This window comes from Symphalangus syndactylus, chromosome 12, assembly GCF_028878055.3.
Source record: "Symphalangus syndactylus isolate Jambi chromosome 12, NHGRI_mSymSyn1-v2.1_pri, whole genome shotgun sequence".
Lineage (NCBI taxonomy): Eukaryota > Metazoa > Chordata > Mammalia > Primates > Hylobatidae > Symphalangus > Symphalangus syndactylus.
The window spans coordinates 74,973,894-74,994,933 of NC_072441.2; the positions used below are offsets into that span (position 1 = coordinate 74,973,894).

Below are 21,040 nucleotides of genomic sequence, written 5' to 3' on the forward strand. Positions count from 1 at the left end.
GGGAAGGGGAGCTACAAGATCAGGCTGTTTGTGCATCTGGGGACCCCTCAATGGCCAGTGGCATGTGCCAACGGCATTTCTGCAAGTGTCCACCAGACCACGTATACTGCGGAACTCAGACACCCGGTCTGAACTACTTTTTTAAATTGTAAGATCGGGAGCTGCTCAACACTGGGCTCAAGATCAACTCATGTTACAGCCTTTTCTCATCATCTCACACAAATCTTATTACATATTAAACAGACTTCCCAGGTAATAACCTACATTCTTTATTGTCTATGTAGAAAAAGTTGCTCTTACTTTTCCCCTGGCTTATTTGGTATCTCTGTAATTTCAATATTCACCTTTTCACTGATCATGAATAAGTGCTCAACTGTTGAAGTGAATGTTACAAGACACTAAAAGCTCTAGTCACCGAAACTTTATCATACATTTTCAAAAACATTTCCACAACATTTGCTCCACGGCCCATAATTTTAAATCATGTAACTGATGGGAACGTGGGTGTTTATTTCTGCCCATGTGCCTCTCCTCTGCTGTCCATCCTTGCCTTCACACATCACTCTCCTCTCGCCTTACTTTTGGTTTTTTGTTTCTGAATAATGTTCTCACCCTGCTTTCCTTTGTAATATTCTCATATCCCATATTATTCTTCATGGACCTATCTAGACTGTTAAGTCTAACCAAGCCTTAGGTAATGTAGTGGCCAAAAGGTGTCACCTCTGTAATCCATATAGTCTTGGAGAATATCCAACATCTGGGTCATTTGGGAGAAAAGTAAAACCCGATGGCCCCTGGCAAGAAAAAGAAAAGGAAACACTGCCAAGTCTAGTGGTATTTAAGGTCAATTTCCCTCAGGCAAAATTTACCAAACAATACAAGTTTATAAATAAATACCAAAGTAGAAATATAAATGTCATATGATTTATAGACTGCCTCAGAAACTCCAAATGCTTTCTGTGAGAATACACCTCCACAGGTAGCTGTATCCCTCAGAGCAGTCATCCTCAAACTAGAGTGGAGATTATTCCCAGGGGACATGTCAATGCAACAGGGGATATAAGCCCTAGAATAAACAAGGTGCCTCTTTCTGGAATGTCAATTTGCTCAATGGAAAGAAATATAAGCTTTCAATTTAGTGGCAAAATAAATACAGGTATGTCAAGAATAAAATGCAAAATTCAAATACACACACAAAAAAAAAAAAAAGAAAAGAAAAACTGGAGACTCTGAAGAAAGCCTGTGGTCAGTCATCTACAACCATTCCCTGTTTGGGGGTGTAAAGTCACTATCCTCTCATCTACAGCTATATGGGTTGAAAAGTCTGAGGAGCATTACTTTAGAGAAGCAAGAAGTAAGTGATGTCTCATCTTCCATAACACATGAGAAAATTTTTGTATAGTGAGAGGAGGGAAGAAAGGAGCAGGCAAAATGATGGAGTAAGTCAAGAACAAAGTCAGGCCTAGAGTCCCTTGTTACTGGCTGTTATTTTAAATTTGCATAAACAAAGAAGCACAGCACTGTCAAAACAATATTCTCATTATAAAAACTTATTTAATCTAAGCTTGCAACAAGTGTAAGAGGAACAATTATGGGGAACTCTCTCAAGATTCAAGCCCCAAATGGGTAGAGAAAGCAATGAACTTGAAAACCTCAATTCTAATCTCATTTCTGCCATTTGTTGGCTGTGTGACCTTGGGCAAGTCATATAACCTTTCTGGGTCTGTGAAGGCGGGCGTCTGTAGTCCCAGCTACTCGGAGAGGCTGAGGCAGGAGAATGGCGTGAACCCAGGAGGCGGAGCTTGCAGTGAGCCGAGATCGCGCCACTGCACTCCAGCCTGGGCGACAGAGCGAGACTCCGTTTCAAAAAAAAAAAACTGGCCAGAAGGCATTTATAGGTCCTTTTCCGACTCTAACATACTTATGGCAGATATATGAGAACCAATGAAATACAGTAAGATATGAAATTATTTAACTTGCACATTCCTAAAGTTGAGCAATTTTGCCAAATCTGAAGTTTTAGATTAGTTCAGGCCATACCTAAGACAGTCATTCCAAAGGGATAATTTTGAAACCCATGGGAATCTGGGCTTTTCCTAGACTCCTCTAGAAAGAGAGAACTCTGGTGACTAGGAGAATTAGGTATAAGCTGAACACATGGCTATTGAACACTAACTGAACCTGGTCTTTTTTTTTTTTTTTTTTTTTTTGAGATGGAGCCTCGCTCTGTCACCAGGCTAGAGTGCAGTGGCATGATCTCGGCTCACTGCAACCTCTGCCTCCTGGGTTCCAGTGATTCTCCTGCCTCAGTCTCCCGAGTAGCTGGGACTACAGGCGCCCACCACCACACTCGGCTAATTGTTGAATTTTTAGTCGAGACAGGGTTTCACCATGTTGGCCAAGATGGTCTTGATCTCTTGACTTCATGATCCGCCCACCTCAGCCTCCCAAAGTGCTGGGATTACAGGCGTGAGCCACAGCGCCTGGCTCTGAACCTCGTCTTCTAATGCACAACTCATGTCCCTGAGGAAGAGTCCTTCAAGTTCCCCTTGAGTTTAAATCAAACCCCACAGGTTAACAAAAATGAATGTTTACTGAGCCTCCATTATGTGTCAATTCAATGCCAAGTTACTAGCAGGCAACTATAAAAGAAATGCTCAGTGTTGTCTCTGTCCTTGTGGAGCCAAACAATATATAGTTGGAGTGATATGGTAAACATACACCAGTTAACCAGACAGCAGATTAAGGCAGCACATTGCCAAGTGCTGGATTAGGATCATAAGTGCTGTAGAAATTCAGGAAAGGAAAGAATGATTGTGGAAGGGGTGGGGTGGGATGGGATAGAATGGGGTGGGAGTGTAGTCACAGAGAAGGCAGAACCTGAATCGGTGTTAAGAAAAAAAAAGAAAACTGGAACTGGCCTGAACAACTCATTGAGTTCATCAATAGTCAGGTCTTAACAGTCATTAGCTCAGAGCAGCAAATGTGAACCTACCACCTACCCAGAATACAGGAATGCTAGTAGCTTATCCAGCAGGTGAAGCTTCCCACTAGCCTCAATCAGGTGGTCTCCAACTTCAAAAGGCTCCGGTTCCACACCTAGAAAAGAAAGAACCCACTTCCAGTAATGTGCCCTCAGTAAGGGCAGAAGCCAATAGCTCGGCTACAAGAAGAAAAGCCAAAAGCTCCTCATATAAGTAGTTGTTTGCATGATGATCTCAGTCCTGCTTAATACCAATTACAGAGCCTGGCACATCCAACAAGCCTAATAAACATGTATCTAAGGAATAAAACCACTCTTCAGGAAACTGAGGCAGAAGAAGATGCTAAGGGTCAAGGAGACCCAAAACTGAAATCTTGAGACTCACTCTATAAAATAAGTCAAAATGACAGTCAGAATAACCTGGAGGACTTCTTTCAAAACCTATGTGTTGCCAACACCCCCTCCTCTTAAAAAAATTCTCATATGCACCTACTTGAGATTTTGTGCAATCTTTAAACAGTTCGTAGCACTACTTGGCAGAGATTCCCTTGAAATGACTGCAGCAAGCCCTCTGTACTGATCCTATCTAGAGTCTCCATGACCACAGGAGTGCTTGCTCCAAGGGTTACCAATCAGGGAATCAAAAAAGCCCCAGTCTGAAGAAAAACAAAAACACCACACACCAAAATTCCTAGGATGCAGCTAAAGCGGTGCCCAGGGGAAAATTTACAGAGGTCTGTATGATGAAGGGGAAGCAACAAAGGAGACTTGAGAAGGAGCAGATGGAGAAGAGAAACTATATCCCAGAAGCTGAGGGAGGAAAGTGCTTCAAGAAAGAGGTGATCAGCTGTGCCAAAGGCTTCTGAGAGGGTAACTGCAACGTGAACTAACAAATAACCATTGGTTGGGCAACAGGGAGATCATTAGTGAACCTGGAATAGCAGTGAGGAAAGGCTGACTGAGTCAATTCAAGACAATGGGAAATCTAATCATGAAGAAATGATTTTTAAAAACCCAGATTATCATGCATTCCACAAAACCACCGGTCTTGACTCTTCATGTCATGAAAGAAAAAAAAGGGCAAAAAAAAAACCACTGAAGAAAGTTTCTAGATTATAGAAGAATAAAGAGACACGGCAAATGCAATGCAGGGTCTGCAGGATCTAGGACTGGATCGTGGATTTAACAAAAAAAGAAAAACATAGCCAGAAGGGATATTACCGGGACAGCTGAAGATATCTGAACATGAACAATATATGAGTTAACACCAATACAGAGAAATTGAGAATAAACAAAGTAGACAAAGTAAGTATATGCAATTATTTTGAAGAATTTTGATATGATTTGGCCACAGAAACACTACCAAAGAATAATGTGGGGGGAAAAGGCACTGTCTCACCATCAAACAAATATGGGTGATCCACACACTTTCGAAGCTGGGACAAAATGTTCTGTAGTTTAACTTTCTTTGCCGTCTCATTTTCAAATGCGTCTGAAATTAAAAAAAAAAGAGACAGAGACAGAGAGAAAGAGATGGCCTACTGAACAAAACAAAAACCAAAACCCTGAGTTTTTATAAGTAACCTTAATCATTTCAGTTATATCCTTTGAACCTATACTAACCTCCCAAATTTCACTGAATTGTATTGAGAATTAACAGCATGTTCACATAAAATTTTCTTAACCATTTTGTTTTAAGAAAGACCCTCAACTATAAACTGAACTCAGGAGTACTGTTACTCTTTTGCGAATTCTAAATTTTCTTTAACTGTCGTTGTGGAGTCAAGGGACAAAAAAGTGCAATTTGAGAAATTATTTCACTCCTATCTTTCCCTTGTCACTTCCAATTCCTCCCAGTGAATTTGATTCAACAAAAAAGTTTTGCACTCTCTTAAATACAGCAGTTCCCCCTTACCCATGGGGAATATGTTCCAAAACCCCCAGTGGGTATCGGAAACCATGGATAGTACCAAACCCTGTATGTATTCTGTGTTTTTTCCCATACATACATACCTATGATAAAGTTTAATTTGGCACAGTAAAATATTAACGACTCATAATAAAATACAACAATTATAACAATATACTATCCACAATGTCACAGACAGAAGATTTGTTCTTAGCAATCTCAGCATATAATTGTTTTTCATTTTTTTATTGAGAACTTTAACCTTTTTTGCTTAAAGGAAGCACTTCATGGCTTCTTTAGCATATCCAAAATGCAGGCATCACTACTCTTGTGCTTTGGGGCCATTTTTAAGTAAAATAAAAGTCAGTTGAACAAAAGCACTGTGATACCATGACTATTGGACTGATGACAGAACAGGCTACTAACGCTGACGGCGTGGATACACAGAACAAAAGGAGGATTCATGTCCTGGGTGGAACAGAGTGAGATTTCATCATGCTACTAACAACAGAGTTTGACTTAAAATTTATGAATTATTTTTGGAATCTTCATTTAACATTTTCAGACTGCAGTTCAGTGCAGAACTGAAACCCTGGAAAGCAAAACAGCGAATGAGGGTGGACTACCGTATCTGACAGTGGGGGAGGATGAAAGACATGACTGGGACACCTGGAAGTGTTTGCTTAATTACAGGCACTAAGAAAAACTGAGTGAGGGGAGAAAAGGAAATTTCACAACTGCAACAACCAAGGCTGAGTTACCTTTAAGATGCTCTGCCACAGTCCCACTGTAGCCGACCAGAATTATTCAGAATACAAAATTCCATCCCATATTATTGGGATCATACAAATGAGTGTGATTATAAAATATTTTACTACATGAAATCACATCCTCATTCAGTTTCTAAATGGACAAGTGCCCTCTGATTACCTAGGTCTTTCATCAAAATGGCCTTGTAGTATTTCTTCTGCAATGCTGACATGCCATGGTATATCACTACTTCTGTCTTCTTGGGAAGCTCTGTAGCTACCTCAGCTTTCACTCGCCTCAGCAGAAACGGCTGCAAGAGTTTGTGCAATTCACTTGCTACATAACAAAAAAAAATACAAGAAGTGTGGGACAAAAGTAGAACCAAGGCAATGAACCCTAGAGAACTTAAAGAAATTTATTTTTGTTTCTCATTTCACGCTTATTTTGCATTCTAGGCCACTATGGTCATTTTTTACAGTATTTCTTCCTTCATTGGGATCATCTTTTTTCCGGAATCATGACTTGTTCTTAGCCCAAGAGCGAGGAACACTCAAATAACTTCTTTTGTTTCCAGAATTTTTGCATTTAATCTCACTGATCAGCATAGCAGCTTAGAAATTTCAAGTGAGGAATACTGTCCCCATTTTTATAGCTAAGTTAAGTGGGGCTCAGAAATTAGGCAACTTATCCAAAGTCACACAGCTGGATGTGAATGTGGCCAGCATTCAAATTTGGCTCTTTGACTTAAAAATCCCTTAATCTTTCCCCAGGTGTCTTGAATTTCAAAAATTATTCTAAATTAGAATTATACTACCTGTAGGATTGCCAGATGTGCAAATGGAAATACAGGTGCCCAGTTAAATTTGAATTTCAAATAAATAATGAACAACTTTTTAACACAAGTGTGTCCCATGTAATACAAGTATGTCATGCATTTGACTAGAAGTCTTATATTTTGTCAGGTAACCCAAAACATGGGAGTAATCAGAGCAGGTTCGCCAGGTAATCTTCAGTCTATGGTCTGGAGATTTTTGCTGTGAGAAGCCCCCTCAAACTCATACTTACCCAGCACATACAAACTCACTAGGTGGCATACCTCCCATCTGTTTTGAAAAATCATCCTAGGATAATATCACAGGGATAGATAGATAATCCTACAACACAGAGGGGCAAAGATACAGGAACAGAAAACTACAACTCTTGGCTGTATGAATGAGAAAGGGTTCCCATCCCAGAATTCTGGTTTTGGTGCAGCATTAAAAGAAATACCCGTGCTGTAGAATGCTGAACAGTAGTTTGGGACTACAGCACCCACATACTTTTCTCCCTCAGGAAGTGACTTATAAAGTTAACAAAGTCTTTATAGAAATTACAAGTTGGAAAAAAAAGTCTGCAAATCAGCAGGCACTTTCTATTTCTTCCAAAAATGAACTAAAGAAGCCCTATTGCAGAATCATATAGCAAACAATTAACAGAGTCATGAACAGCAGACAACTGGGAACAACATGTGTGACCTAACATCTCCCTAGTATCAGTGGCTCTGTCTCCCTGGAAGGTGTCCTCTGGTCATCAATTCTCCTTCTTTTCTACCTATAACCATTATGCATGAGGATGGTTTCTGTGTCAAGGCTTCTTGGGGATGATTTGTAGGAAAGGAACTTGCCTGACTCAGACTCTTTCTCAATATCCTGGTAGCGCTGAATAAAGTCTCCCACCTCTTCCTTGGAAAAGAGATCAGGCTCCACAAAAGTGAGGAGGGAGTGGAGCTCTTGGAGGCTGTTCTGGATGGGAGTTCCGGTCAACAGGAGACTGAAGACTACTGAGAACTCAAATACATAAATAAATAAAATAAAAATTCCGTAACACTGGAATGCAAGGCTGAGTTACCCATCACAACCTTTACCCACACAGAGAGAGGCATGATTTAATGGAATGACCGAGGGACATGAAATCAGATGGCTCAGGTTCAAGCTGCAAACTAGCTGTTTGATGCAGGAAATAATACCTCTTCAGTTTCAACTATAAGAAGGGGATAATAACCCTGTGAAGAAAACACTGTTATATAAGGATGTAGTAACACTTTGTGAACTCCGAAGTATTGCATGAGGATTTAATATGGCTGTTATTATTCAATTCAGATGGGGATTCAAACTATGTGTTACTGCCTGTGTGGGGGAGTCTACTGAGGTATCTGAGACGCAAAGCACATGCTCATGTAGTTTGAGAATCCAACGATACAGCATCAGGCCCCACCACTGCAAGCAATAAGCAAGATTTATAATAGGAGACTGTCCTTTTATAAAATTTAATGGTGCATCACATGCAAGGTGTCAAGATTTCTGGATGTTTCTGGACATAGGACCACAGAGAATCTCAAATGGAAAAAAAATTTCCTTAAATTTTCAACAACAAAGAAGAACACCAAGATGCAAGATGTCAAGATTTCTGGATGTTTCTGGACATGGGATCACAGAGAATCTCAAATGGAAAAAAAATGTCCTTAAATTTTGAACAACAGAGAAGAACACCAAGAATAAGAGAGACAAGAAGTAGAAGGTTAGGAAAAAGACGAAAAGATATTAGGTCAAGCAAAAGATATTCTCTAAACTGACATTCACAAGAATTTCCACTAGTAGAATTAAATAATACATCAAAATGGGGAAGCCATATCTTGACATCTTGTGTATGTATATCTTTTTTTTTTTTTTTTTTTTTTTTTTTTTTGAGACAGGGTCTTGCTCTATCACCCAGGCTGGAGTACAGTGGCAGGATCTCAGCTCACTGTAACCTCCTCCTCCCAGTTCAAGTGATCTTCCCACTTCAGCCTCCCCAGTAGCTGGAGCTACAGGCACTCACCACCACATTCAGCTAATTTCTTAAATTTTTTTGTAGAGACAGGGTTTCACTATGTTGCCCAGGCTGCTCTTGAACTCCTGGGTTCAAGTGATCTTCCTGCCTCAGCCTCCCAAAGTGCTAGGATTACAGGTGTGAGCCACAGCACCCAGCCTGTTTTAAATGTCAAAACATAGTATGTAAACGTATATATACGTATGTGTATATATACACATGTACATACACAATATTTTCATATTTAAAATAATATACATTTGACTTTTTAAATAATATATATGCATATATACATTACTTTTTGGGTGTATACACACAGCAAAGATTATGGCAGCACATACACCATTAAACCATTAAAGTGTTAATGTAGGAGTAGGATTACTGGGATGTTTTCTTTTCTTCTTGTCTTTCTATATTTTGATTTGGAGGGGGGTCACAGGAAGACACTGCTTTTATAATACAAAAAATGATAAATGAATAACACAATCAATGAAAACAGATGTAAACAATTTTTTTTTGCCATCTCCCTTTTTTATTTGTTTCTTTTTAAATGTCTAATCAATGTCTACCCATTCATGGTTGTTCTGCTTGTTAGGTGATGTTTTTGTAGTATTTCAAGTATGGGAACTTGTCAAAAGTAATGTTTCCAATAATCAATTCACATTCTTACAATATGTGTTCACCAAGTAAAGAGCAGAGGTGAATGAAGGCTGTGAGGTCACAAAGGAAACCAAGGCTGCTAGTCGCTACAGGTAACTTACCCTATGACACAAATTAACATTTTGATTCAGTTAGGTCCATTTTGGGATCAAAATTTATAACTGGGTAAAGATTCAGAGACCGTCTCTGTTTGTAAATAGTATTTTGTAAGCTTTTTTTTGTGTGTATAAAATACTTTGCAAACATTTTCCATGTTATTAAATATTCTTCTACATAATTGTTCTTGGTAGCCTTACATTTTGCAAATGCACTGTGTGAATGTCACATAAATTGTACAACCAATTCCCTATATTTTACATTTAGGTTGCTCCCAACTTTTTTTTTTTTTGAGACAGAGTCTCGCTCTGTCGCCCAGGTTGGAGTGCAGTGGCGTGATCTCGGTTCACTGCCAGCTCCATCTCCTGGGTTCATGCCATTCTCCTGCCTCAGCCTCCCAAGTAGCTGGGACTACAGGCGCCCACCACCACGCCCAGCTAATTTTTTTGAATTTTTTAGCAGAGACAGGGTTTCACTATGTTAGCCAGGATGGTCTCGATCTCCTGACCTCCTGATCCGCACATCTCGGCCTCCCAAAGTGCTGGAATTACAGGCGTGAGCCACTGAGCCCAGCTGGTTGCTTCCAACTTTTATAAACTGAAAACAATATTAGGGGGAAAAAAAAAAAAAACGGCAGTATCCCACTCCCCATCTGTCAGCCCAGTAAATAAATGTATTTTCTTTCCAACCAGTTATCTGCAACTCAAGCCTCATCTAAAAAGGAATGCTTAGATGACCCAGAACCATTTCTTCACTTAATCCTTCTGAGCCTTAGTTTCCTTATGAATAACAAGAAAACACTCTGGGGCCAGCAACAGAACTTAGCTTTCCCACTCCAAATCCAGGTTCTTTTACTATGCCTGCTTCTCTCCTCTCGTTTTAAATCAGTAAACTGGCACAGTAGTTTATGAAGCCATCTTTCATAACGTTAGATGCCAGGATATGACAACTCCTATGGATTGAATGTGTTTCCTTCAAAATTCAGGTGTTGTCAATGTGATAGTATTAAGAGGTAGCGCCTTTAAGAGGTGGTTAGTTCATAAGAACTTTTCCCTCGTGAATAAGATTAAGGCCTTTATATATATATAAAAAAAAGGTGTCATGCAGCATTTGGACAGCTTGCTCTTCTGCTCCTTCTTGCCCGTCCACCTTCTATCATGTGAGGATGCAGTTAAGAAGGCTCTTGCCAAATGCTGGCACCTTGATCTTGGACTTCCCAGCCTCTAGAACGGTGATAAATAAATTTCTGCTCATATGAATTACCCAGTCTGTGAAAAACAGACCAAGACAAGCTCTCAGAAGGAGATACTGTTAAAAGTCCCTACAAAGAAGGCAAAGGACACCAGGGATAGAGGGGGCCCCACCAGGGGACAGTGACCTTTGAGACTGGGCTAATAATACACAGTGATCATATCTACATTAAGACTCTAAAAACTGCAACTTTTAGACCAGTAAAAATAGAATTCATATCTAAGACTTTCCTCCAAATGACTCTAAATTTATTAATTGGTTTATTATAGGACAAGGACCAAACTTCAATTATCATCACAGAAATTAACATATGTGGTCTCATCAATCAACAAACCTTTACCAAGTCAATAAAAAGGGTATTTCACATCACACTGACTCCTCAGAAAAAAAGGCCAATCTAGGGTACAGTGATATTTCTCATCTACTTTGCCAGAATGATGCAAGAGATCCAGAGAAAGGAATGAAAGCAAGTGTATTATGCTCAAAAGTAGGACAAAGACAAGACAAACTGGAGGTAATATTCAATAGCATGTAATTGGTCTCTTCATGAACTCAGGTGAACTATCAAATTTTTTCAACAGGTAAATTGGGGGGAGGGGTACAACATGTCTGATATATCTACTATTGTGCAAAGAAGAATTATAGTAAGATTTTTTAAGAGAAATTGTCCCTTTGAAGATGATCAAAAGAGAGTTGAAACATTTCTGAAATAAAATGCATTCTATTGGGGTAGGGTTCTTATTCACCAGATATTAGTAAACCTATCTCCAATATAAAAGAAAGAAGAAGTTAGGCCATATTCAGCACTACTTCTGTCTTCCAAAAAATGTTCATTTAGCCCTGCAGAAATCGAACTCGAAAAAAGGTTTCAATTTAATTGACTGTATATAGGCCTAAACTAGCATTTTTTAAACAGAGTTATGAAGAAAAGATGAATATGTGGAGCACAGAGGATTTTTAGGGCAGTGAAACTACTCTGTATGATACTGTAACAGTAGATATCATGGTATTGTACATTTGTCCCAACCTACAGAATGCACACCACCAAGAGTGAACCCGAATGTAAACTATCGACTTTGGGTGATAGCAATGCATCAATGTAGGTTCATCAGTTGCAACAACTGCGCCACTCTGGTGGGGTATGTTGATAATGGGTGAAGCTGTACAAGTGTGGGGACAGGGGACAGCTGTACATGTGTGGGGACATATGCATGGAAAACATCTGTAGTTTCTGTTCAATTTTGTTGTGAATCTAAAATTACTCTAAAATATAATGTCTATTTAAAAAGAAGGGGTTATATAAAAACTAAGGCTACACTCTAAGTTTACCTCTGACAAGGTCTTATGCAGCAGGGAGCTTTGGTTTTTCAACCTGTGAGCTTCATCCACAACAAGAACACTCCAAGGGAATCTGTGAGAGAAAACCCAAGCTTTCAGTTCTGTGTAATTTAAACACATATTTCACAATCAAAAGTCTTACTACAAAACTGTGACTGTTGTTAAAAAGACTAACAGTAAGCCCCTTCTATTACAAATGCCACCAAATTACCTTCCTATCTGAGAGGCTACATGTGCGTAATACAATATCTGGATAAGGTGGTAAAACCAAGGGATTTTTTTTTTTTAACAAAATGGGAAAGACCTGTGCAGAAAGGAAGAAGCCAGAGACAGAAAGGAAAAGGAAACATTTATGATCTCCTACTTTGTGCCAGACACCGACCTCAGGGCTTTATGTGTTATTTAGTCTAAAAGAGTATAGCAAGCAGACAATTGTGCTCATTTTACTAATAAAGACACTAAAGCTCAGAAAGGTTAGGTGACTTGGTGAAGGTCATAAAGACAGAGCTGATGTTCAAACACAGAAGAAAAAAATCAAGAGACAGTGGTGTTGTAGGAACTTAAGAACTGTGACTTTAAAATGGGTAAGTGGTGAGCAGAGTCAAATCTCACAGAGATGTCCAGGAAGATATATCCACTGAATTTGTTGACATGGAAGTCATTAGTGGCTGTTGCCAGAGCACATTTTGCAGCATACTATGTCACATCAGCAATTTCTCAAGAAGTTTCAGTCATAAAAGCAAATACTTTGACAAATACTACTGAGAAGCTATTTAAGAAAAATTCAAAATACAGAAAAAGATATACTTGGGAATGTTTCAAGTTGTATTATTTAAAACAGCAAAAAGTGGAAAATAACCTAAATGTCCAATAATAGGTAGTAAAATATTACATGGCATTTTAAATAATAAATATGACTGTGTTGCAATTTAAAAGGCCTATAGAATAATAAAAAAGATATAAATATCATGTATCCTCTTTTACAAATGTGAAAGCCATGCAAAAGATAATAAAGTGAAAAGTATAAGATGTTCAACTTTTTATTTTGATTATAAACATTCTGGAATCCCATTACATTATTTTCATATTTAAAAAACTAAATTTATATACAGATAAAACAGAACACTGGAAAAATAGTAGGTATGGAAAGGAAAATTCCTCCAAAATTAGAGAAAGATCTTGAGCAGAGGTTCACCTTACAAGGTGGAGGCCCTCTTCCTGAGGCTACAGAGAAACTCCAGAGGACAGGCGGAGGAACAGAGGTGCCTACTACACTACCATTCACCTACTGAGAGGAGCGAGTAGAGGGGGACTGAGGGTCCAAAGAGAGTGCAGGAAGTCGAAGGGGAAGGTTGGGTGGCATGAGCAGAGGATGCATTTAAGGATGACAAGAAACAAGGGTCCAGATGAAGTTGCACAGTGGTCATGAGATAAGGTATGGAAGTTTCTCTAGGATGGTGCCTGGCTCTGTTTGAATTAGCTTTCAAAACAGATTATGTCCTATTCCCTTGTGAAGAACTAGACACTTAGGTGTCCAAAAAATGCTTGTTCAGTGAAACAGGCTACAGAGAGGTGGATTTTGGCTCATGAAAGGAAGTGGGTCAAATCACTCATCAAAGGATACTCTAAATGATGTTCCCTGAAGAGGAAAAGATGGGGGAAATCCAGCACTGAATGGAAAAGTCAGATGAGGTAACTTCTAATCCTCTTGATCCAAAGAGTTTTACAAGTCTATTGTCCAAAACATTTCAAATTTTTCATATTTGTAACATGCACAGCCTTAACTATCCATAATAAATCTCTTTAGGGCAGAGATGATATTACACTTCCCTGCTATTCTCAGAATGTACAATACAGTAATAAGCAATATAACCTTCCAAATATATTGAAAGAATATATCTATGTTGTTGGGATTCATACTACAAGACAGCATTATAAATGTCCCTCTGTTACTTAGGTTCTTAAATCTACCTGAAAATGCATTGAAAACAGATGATCTGAAATAGAAAGATTCTATTTCTACTGAATAATGTAAAACTCCAGTACAACTAGCTATTTTGAGAAGTTCTCTTAAAAAGAGGCTCCACAGCACCAAATGCTGGGTTTAAATGTCTGCTTTGCTATTTATCATCAGCAATGTAACCTTGGATGGGTTACCAAATCTCTTACTTTCCTCACCCGTAAAATGGATAATAGCTGCCTCATAGGGTTTTCATGAAGATTAAATGGGATAATTCATGTAAAGTACCCAACAACATTTATGTCCCAATTTTATTGTCTTTTGAGACTTCCCATATATTGCTATGTATTATGGTTATCTGTACACTTATCCCTCCACTAGAGTTTATGTCTTCTTAGGGTAGCTCTATGATTTACTTTCCTGATACTGCCAGTGACTCTCAGAACAATGTCTTTCCAGTGAGTGACTTTCAACAAATATTTAACTTAAATATTAATAAAAAGAGAGGGAATGTATATCTTAAGAAAAATAAGATAATATGCTCACTTAAATGAAATACTGGATAGAAGTCATGAAATCTATGACCTAGCCTCTAGTGTTTCAAAATAACATGAAAATAACATGAAAATAGAAATCCAATTCACAGGAACCTGGATGAGAAATAACATTTAAAGTATTGATAAAATACTTCGAAAACAAAAATTTTTGAATATTAAAATACAGAATATCCACCTAACCATGTAATAACTACAGAGGTTATAGAGAATGAAACCCTGTCAACATATCTTTCTTACCTAAACTCTAGCCCTTGTTTAATTTGCATTGTAACTGTTATCTTGACATGATCCTATCATTCCCATTATTAGGTATTATTGAGAGTTAAATCTGAGTTTCCGATTTCATGGGCCAATATGAAGTTAACTAATTAGAGGTACACTTAAAACTCCCTTTCTAAAAAGTTAATTCCACGGCACTGATTGCTACTTTAGGTTATTTCCAACAAACAGCTCAAATGGTTCTCCTTCTATATTACAGCAAACTCTCCAAATGGTAGTACTGAAAGGGGTCTATGCAAGTTGCATGTAAAGAGCCTAATATCTATTAACCACACAAAATATATTTAATCTCATTTAATTTTCATAACAGCTATTTGAGGTAAGAAACAATTATCCCCATTTTACAGATGAAGAAGCTGAAGTTCATGGAGATTAAATAACCAACCCAAGGACACACAGCTAATGACTAGAGGACTGTAACACAGGACTCCCACCATGCCGCCTACCCATAGACAGAACTCATGGAAGACATACCAGACATGCCAGGAGAGGCAAAGTACTAAAACGTGAAGGAAAGACATGACATTCACGATACATTCAACCGAAGTTCTTAAATAGTACAACCTACTCACGATTTTAGAAATGATGCATCTTTCAAGCAAATCTGAAAAATTAGGAAGACATATTATAAAGGCTGGCATTGATAAACTCTGATATTGATAAGCTAGTTTTCTGTGAACTCTCTTAAACTACAGGATTTATCTAAGTCTCATTTGTTCACTAAGTAAAAAAAGTTCTGAGAATAATTTCTAAGTAGCGCCATCTTAAAAACAAAGAGAAAAGCCTGATTAAGTGGAAGGTCAGTGGCACACACTGTCTTAGACTGAAATACAAGGATTTAAAATAAGGCCAGAGCTGTCTCCCATTCCTGTCCTCCAGTAACAGACATGATTGTTCAGTCCACAAAACCCTTTCCCCTGCCTGCCTGCCTGACTTCTGTTCATCAACCAAGAGGCAGCTCAAGTGCCACTTCCTTGAGAAGCCTTCCCCCTTGATCCACCAAGAAAGGAAAAGATCGAACCAGTTTGAAGCACAATGATCCTTCACTTCTTTTGGTCGCAGCCCTCTTTTGAGAATCTGATGAAGGCAGACTCCCTGCCCAGAAAAGTGTGTGCTCTCAACAAAACTTAAATATAATTTCAGCAGACTCTACAACTTCTAAGGTCACAGGTTAGGAGTTCTTGCTATAGAGAAACGAACGAATACCTCATAGGTAGTCAGTAGCACATGAAAACGTGACTCCTGTTTCAGGTCTTGCTGAAGGCAGGCTCTTTCCTCCTTGTTGCCTGCATATGTTACACAGGAAAGACCTGGAGCAAATCTGAATCCAAGAAAAGAAGTAGATAAACATAAATACTAGATCCATGTGACAGGATGTGCATATCCGGAAAATTACATTTCATGGGAGGAAGCAATGTGCAGACCTCATGAGGTCCTACAACTAGAGTCTTAGGGCTCTGAATCTTATCTAAAGTAATGGTTGAACCTCAGAGCGAACAGGTAGAGGGATCAGATCTAAAAAGGTCTTGTGCTGACTCTAAAAATAAAACGATCTCTTCCACATGAGTTACTTCCTACGTCACTATGAAAAATAGGCCGGGCGCGGTGGCTCACGCCTGTAATCCCAGCACTTTGGGAAGCTGAGGCGGGCAGATCACATGAGGTTGGGAGTTCGAGACCAGCCTGACCAACATGGAGAAACCCAGTCTCTACTAAAAATATAAAATTAGCCAGGCGTGGTGGCACAGGCCTGTAATCTCAGCTACTTGGGAGGCTGAGGCAGGAGAATCACTTGAACCCGGGAGGCGGAGGTTGCGGTGAGCCAAGATCGTGCCACTGCACTCCAGCCTGGGCAACAGGAGCAAAACTCTGTCTCAAACCAAACAAACAAAAAACAATGGCTTCTACTAAGTTCATCAATACTTACTGTAAATGATTGCTGACCTTTAAATTGCCATATAGTAATAATATTACTCTTCCCCTATTATATCCTCAGTGTCTACCTACACTCTATCAGTTCAAAGTTTTCTGGAATAAACTTACAAATTACGACAATAGGTTGTTTTATCATATTTTATACATCATCCAGAAAAAAACATCTTAATCAAGATAAACAATAAAATTTCAGCTACATCTACTCTGTACCTCTGCATTTCTTCTTTCCAGTTGCTCAAAACAGACAAGGGACAAAGAATCAGAAATGGTCCTTCATCATTTAATCTTCCTGCCAAATAAATGAAGAAAGCAATAGTCTGGAACACAGAAAAAGAAAGGCAGTTTTGATCACATTTCCCCATGAGAAACAACCATGAAGTTCCCACAACTCTGTAGGGAACACACAGTCTTGTATAAGACTTGTTTTACAAAGAAATATTGTACGATCTTCCGCACATTAGGGGAGTAATCCATTCGTAGAGTGAAATCATGTAAGCCACAATATACTTGCCACGGAAATTTATGGAACTCAATTACTTCAGTAGTTAATAAGCAATGAAGCTCAATGTTTAGGTAATTGAACCTCTACTGTAAAGAAAAAGTCAGGAAAGACAATAGAAATCAATGAAAATCCACCTGATGGCCAAGATCTGCAATACTCTGAAAACATTAAGCAAGAAGTGCCAAGATATGACTGTAAAAATGGCCAATCGCATGGTGGCCCTCTGCTGCCTGCCAGGCTTTCCCCAGGGAGGATGCTTTCCTTCCTCCCTCACTTCCTCCCACCTTCCCCTACTGTCTTCCTTTCTTCCATATGTATTTACAGGGTGTCTTCTATTTGCTAGGCACTGTCCTATGCTCCAGTTACACAACAGTGAACAGAACAGACAAAACGCCCAGCCCTCCTGGAGGACACGTTCTAACGGGGAAAACAGACAATACACGATCCTAAGCTTAAGGAAGGGTATAAAATGGAAATATTGGTAAAGGCAAATGGGCATACTTCAGAAGATTCTAGTACACACTTATGACTTGAATGTTGCTGTAATATACAGAGAAAATAACCTATTTTAAAACAAAAATGTGTCAAGAGACTCCATCTTCAAATGCTGAGCTATTTCTGAGAAAAATCTGTCCTAAGGATATAATTCAAAATCCTGAGAAAGCTACAAGCACAAAGATGTTCCTATCAAGATTAAACAGCACAAAAAGGGGAGGAATCACCATTTCTCATCTGTAGAACATTTAAGTAAATTATAAATTCCATTGATGGAATATTATGCAATGTTGATAATGACTGTGAAGAATATAACAAAGTAAAAAATTACAGTGACACTGTTAGATTAACAAAATATAAACTATATACACACTATAATTTCAACCACGGGCTGGGTGCAATGGCTCACGCCTGTAATCCCAGCACTTTGGGAGGCCAAGGCAGGAGGATCACTTGAGCCCATAAGTTCAAGGCCAGCCTAGGCAACATAGTGGGACCTCATCTCTACAAAAAATTTAAAAATAAGCTGTGCATGGTGGCATGCGCCTGTAGTCCCAGCTACTCAGGAGACTGAGGATTCCTTGAGCCTGGGAGGCAGAGGTTGCAGTGAGCCAAGATCATGCCACTGCATTCCAGCCTGCGTGACACAGCAAGACTCTGTCTCAAAAACAAAACAAAAGTTCAATCATGTAAAACACACACTGCAACTCATGGTTATGGTTAGAGTGCTTGATTACAGGGTGGTAGTTAGTTTTTATAACAGAAATAATTTTCTTTTTAAATTATCTATGGCTTCTCAGCCCAAACTGTGCCAGGAACCATTCTTTAATAAGTGACTTAATGAATTAAAGCCATTCAGTCTAGCTTTCCCTGCGGATGCAATTTAGAGAAAGTTTATCTTTTATTACTATAAACCAGATGTGTCTACAAAACAAGTGTGGAGTCACTAGTGAATTCTAGCAAGAATTTAAGGAAGAAATTAACAGCTATTCTACATAAACTCTTCCAGAAAATGGAAGAGAAGGGCATACTTCTCAACTCATTCTACAAGGCCAGCTTCACCCCAATACTAAAATTAGATAATGACACTACAAGAAAATTACAGACCAATGTCTTTCAAGAACATAGATGCAAAAAGTCTAAACAAAATTTTAGCAAAACAAATTTGGAGGTGATATCTTTTTAGAGAGCTTAAAGCAGAGCTATATGAACATCCGAGGAAAGGAAAAGTAGCATTTGCTGGCCCTGAATAAAGTCAGTAGGGCAACTGCAATGACTGAGGCAGAGAAGACTACAGGGAAGGCCCTTTCCCGGTGCAAGAGCCAGTTAGCCTGGATCCCAGGGACATTTGTGAAACTGAGCGTTGTTTCAGCTGCAGAGCTCTCAGCTCCAGAATGAGTTATAAGGAGGTATTGCAGTGGCAGTGAGCAGTACTCGTGGCATAGTAACACACCTGGCAGGTCTTCCCCAGGCCCATCTCATCTCCCAGGATACAGCCATTCTGACAATGGAAGCGGTGGGCGAGCCAGTTTACTCCCTCCAGCTGATAAGAGCGTAGGTGAATCCCTAGAAACAAAAAATACAGCAAATCCAAAGAGCAGACATTTCAGCACATGCAGAGGCAATGTTCTAAGAGTTTGAATGAGGAACACAGTCTAAATTCACATAGCCCTAAACCTCACTGGCCATATCTTTTGCTGAGGAGTTATGGATATCTAAACATTTGCTGACTTCCAAATTACTTTTTGAGCAGACTTACTCACCTTTATATTCAAAACCCCAAAGTAGCCTGTCATTGTTACCTGATTCACTTGATAGATGAGAAAGTCAACTTGGGATGTGGCCTCTATACTGCCTGAGACTCACAACAGTGTCCATTCTAGGAAATGAGGCATTACTGATGCAACTTAACAAAGAGCAACAACACATGGATTGTACATGTGTCTGCCTGTTTAATTGCACTCATTTAAATATGCCATCAATGCTAAAGGAAAAAACTTAGGACTACACTGAATAATGCTTCAACACAGAAGCGCTGTTTTTAAGAATGGAAATGATGTTTCACAAAGGGTGTTTAACTGTGTACAGGGATGGCAGAAAACGTGTGAAATTAATATGGAACTTACTCTCTTTTCTCTTTCCCTTGGTGAAAAAAATCCAATTTCAAAGAATAGCCATATCTTGGGAAGGTGAAAGACCTTAAACATACTTTATATAAGAACTATTAACAAAAACATAACTTTCTGGTTTAACTTATACCTTTAAAAAAATCTTCAAAATACATAATAATCGTACAAAATTTAAAAAATAATTTTTCTTAGGCACTTACAAATACCAGAGTAGTAGTCAACACTTTACATAAATTACAGTATCTCAGGTCAGGTGCAGAGGCTCACGCCTGTTAATCCCAGCACTTTGGGAGGCTGAGGCAGGCAGATCACCTGGCGTCAGGAGATCAAGACCAGCCTGGCCAACATGGTAAAACCCTGTCTCTAATAAATAATACAAAAATTAGCTGAGTGTGGTGGTGGGCACCTGTAATCCTAGCTACTTGGGAGGCTGAGGCAGGGGGAATTGCTTGAACTCGGGAGGCAGAGGTTGTAGTGGAGCCGAGACCGTGCCACTGCACTACAGCCTTGGCAACAGAGCGAGACTGTCTCCAAAAAAAATAATAATAAAAATAAATAAATAAATTACAGTATCTCATTTAATGCTTATAATGATTCTATGGAGTAGGTATATTATCCCTGTTTTATAATCAGAAAATTCAGAGATTTCTATTTCTGATGGGAGTATACTTACTTTCCCTTATTCCTCTTGCTAAGTACAAATAAAAACCCTAGACATGCTACAGAAAGCAAGCATAAAACTCTGAAAGGTGTAGTGAAGAAGCAGACTGGCTAGGGACCTTGGGACCTGAGGAAGGCAGGGTAGTAAGTTCCCTGGAATTTATTTTTGCTTTATATATCCCAGTATGACAGGTCAAGAAATCAGCAAACTGGAAACACCAACTGATGTAAACCAAAACCAAAACAAATCAACACCTCCCAATATTAGTCTCTTCTCATGCTGCTAATAATACCCGAGATTGGGTAATTTATAAAGGAAAGAGGTTTAATTGACTCACAATTCCACATGGATGGAGAGGCCTCACAATCATGGTGGAAGGCAAATGAGGGGCAAGGTCACATCTTAGATGGCAGCGGGCAAGAGAGCTTGTGCAGGGAACTCCCATTTATAAAACCATCAGATCTTGTGAGATTTATTTACTACCACGAGAATAATATGGGGGAACTGACCCCATGATTCAATTATCTCCACCTGGCACCACCCTTGACACGTGGAGATTATTACAATTCAAGGTGAGATGCGGTTGGGGACACAGCCAAACCATGCCACCCCCACCCCTCACAAGCCTGCTCCTGCTAGAAAATGGCAGCCTAGCAAGACAGGAAACTTTTAGATAATAACTGCTCTA

At 39.1% G+C, this 21,040-nt stretch overlaps 1 protein-coding gene across 7 annotated transcripts in view; it reads right to left on the bottom strand.

The window, feature by feature from the left end:
* CHD1L (chromodomain helicase DNA binding protein 1 like) overlaps window positions 1-21,040 on the bottom strand; it is a 54,011-nt gene that overhangs the window by 24,524 nt on the left and 8,447 nt on the right. For 2 of the 7 annotated variants that reach the window (XM_063625906.1, XM_063625910.1), the window contains exons 2-11: window positions 19,016-19,128; window positions 16,776-16,882; window positions 15,837-15,951; window positions 15,203-15,234; window positions 11,826-11,907; window positions 7,306-7,468; window positions 5,823-5,978; window positions 4,383-4,475; window positions 3,003-3,099; window positions 721-794 (exon numbers count right to left, since the gene is read on the bottom strand). In XM_063625906.1, the coding sequence (XP_063481976.1) occupies window positions 721-794; window positions 3,003-3,099; window positions 4,383-4,475; window positions 5,823-5,978; window positions 7,306-7,468; window positions 11,826-11,907; window positions 15,203-15,234; window positions 15,837-15,951; window positions 16,776-16,882; window positions 19,016-19,128 (1,032 nt within the window). Of the gene's footprint in view, window positions 1-720; window positions 795-3,002; window positions 3,100-4,382; window positions 4,476-5,822; window positions 5,979-7,305; window positions 7,478-11,825; window positions 11,908-15,202; window positions 15,235-15,836; window positions 15,952-16,775; window positions 16,883-19,015; window positions 19,129-21,040 lie in introns of those variants that run through there. The other 5 variants (XM_063625907.1, XM_063625909.1, XM_063625908.1 and 2 more) reach the window with 5 other exon arrangements.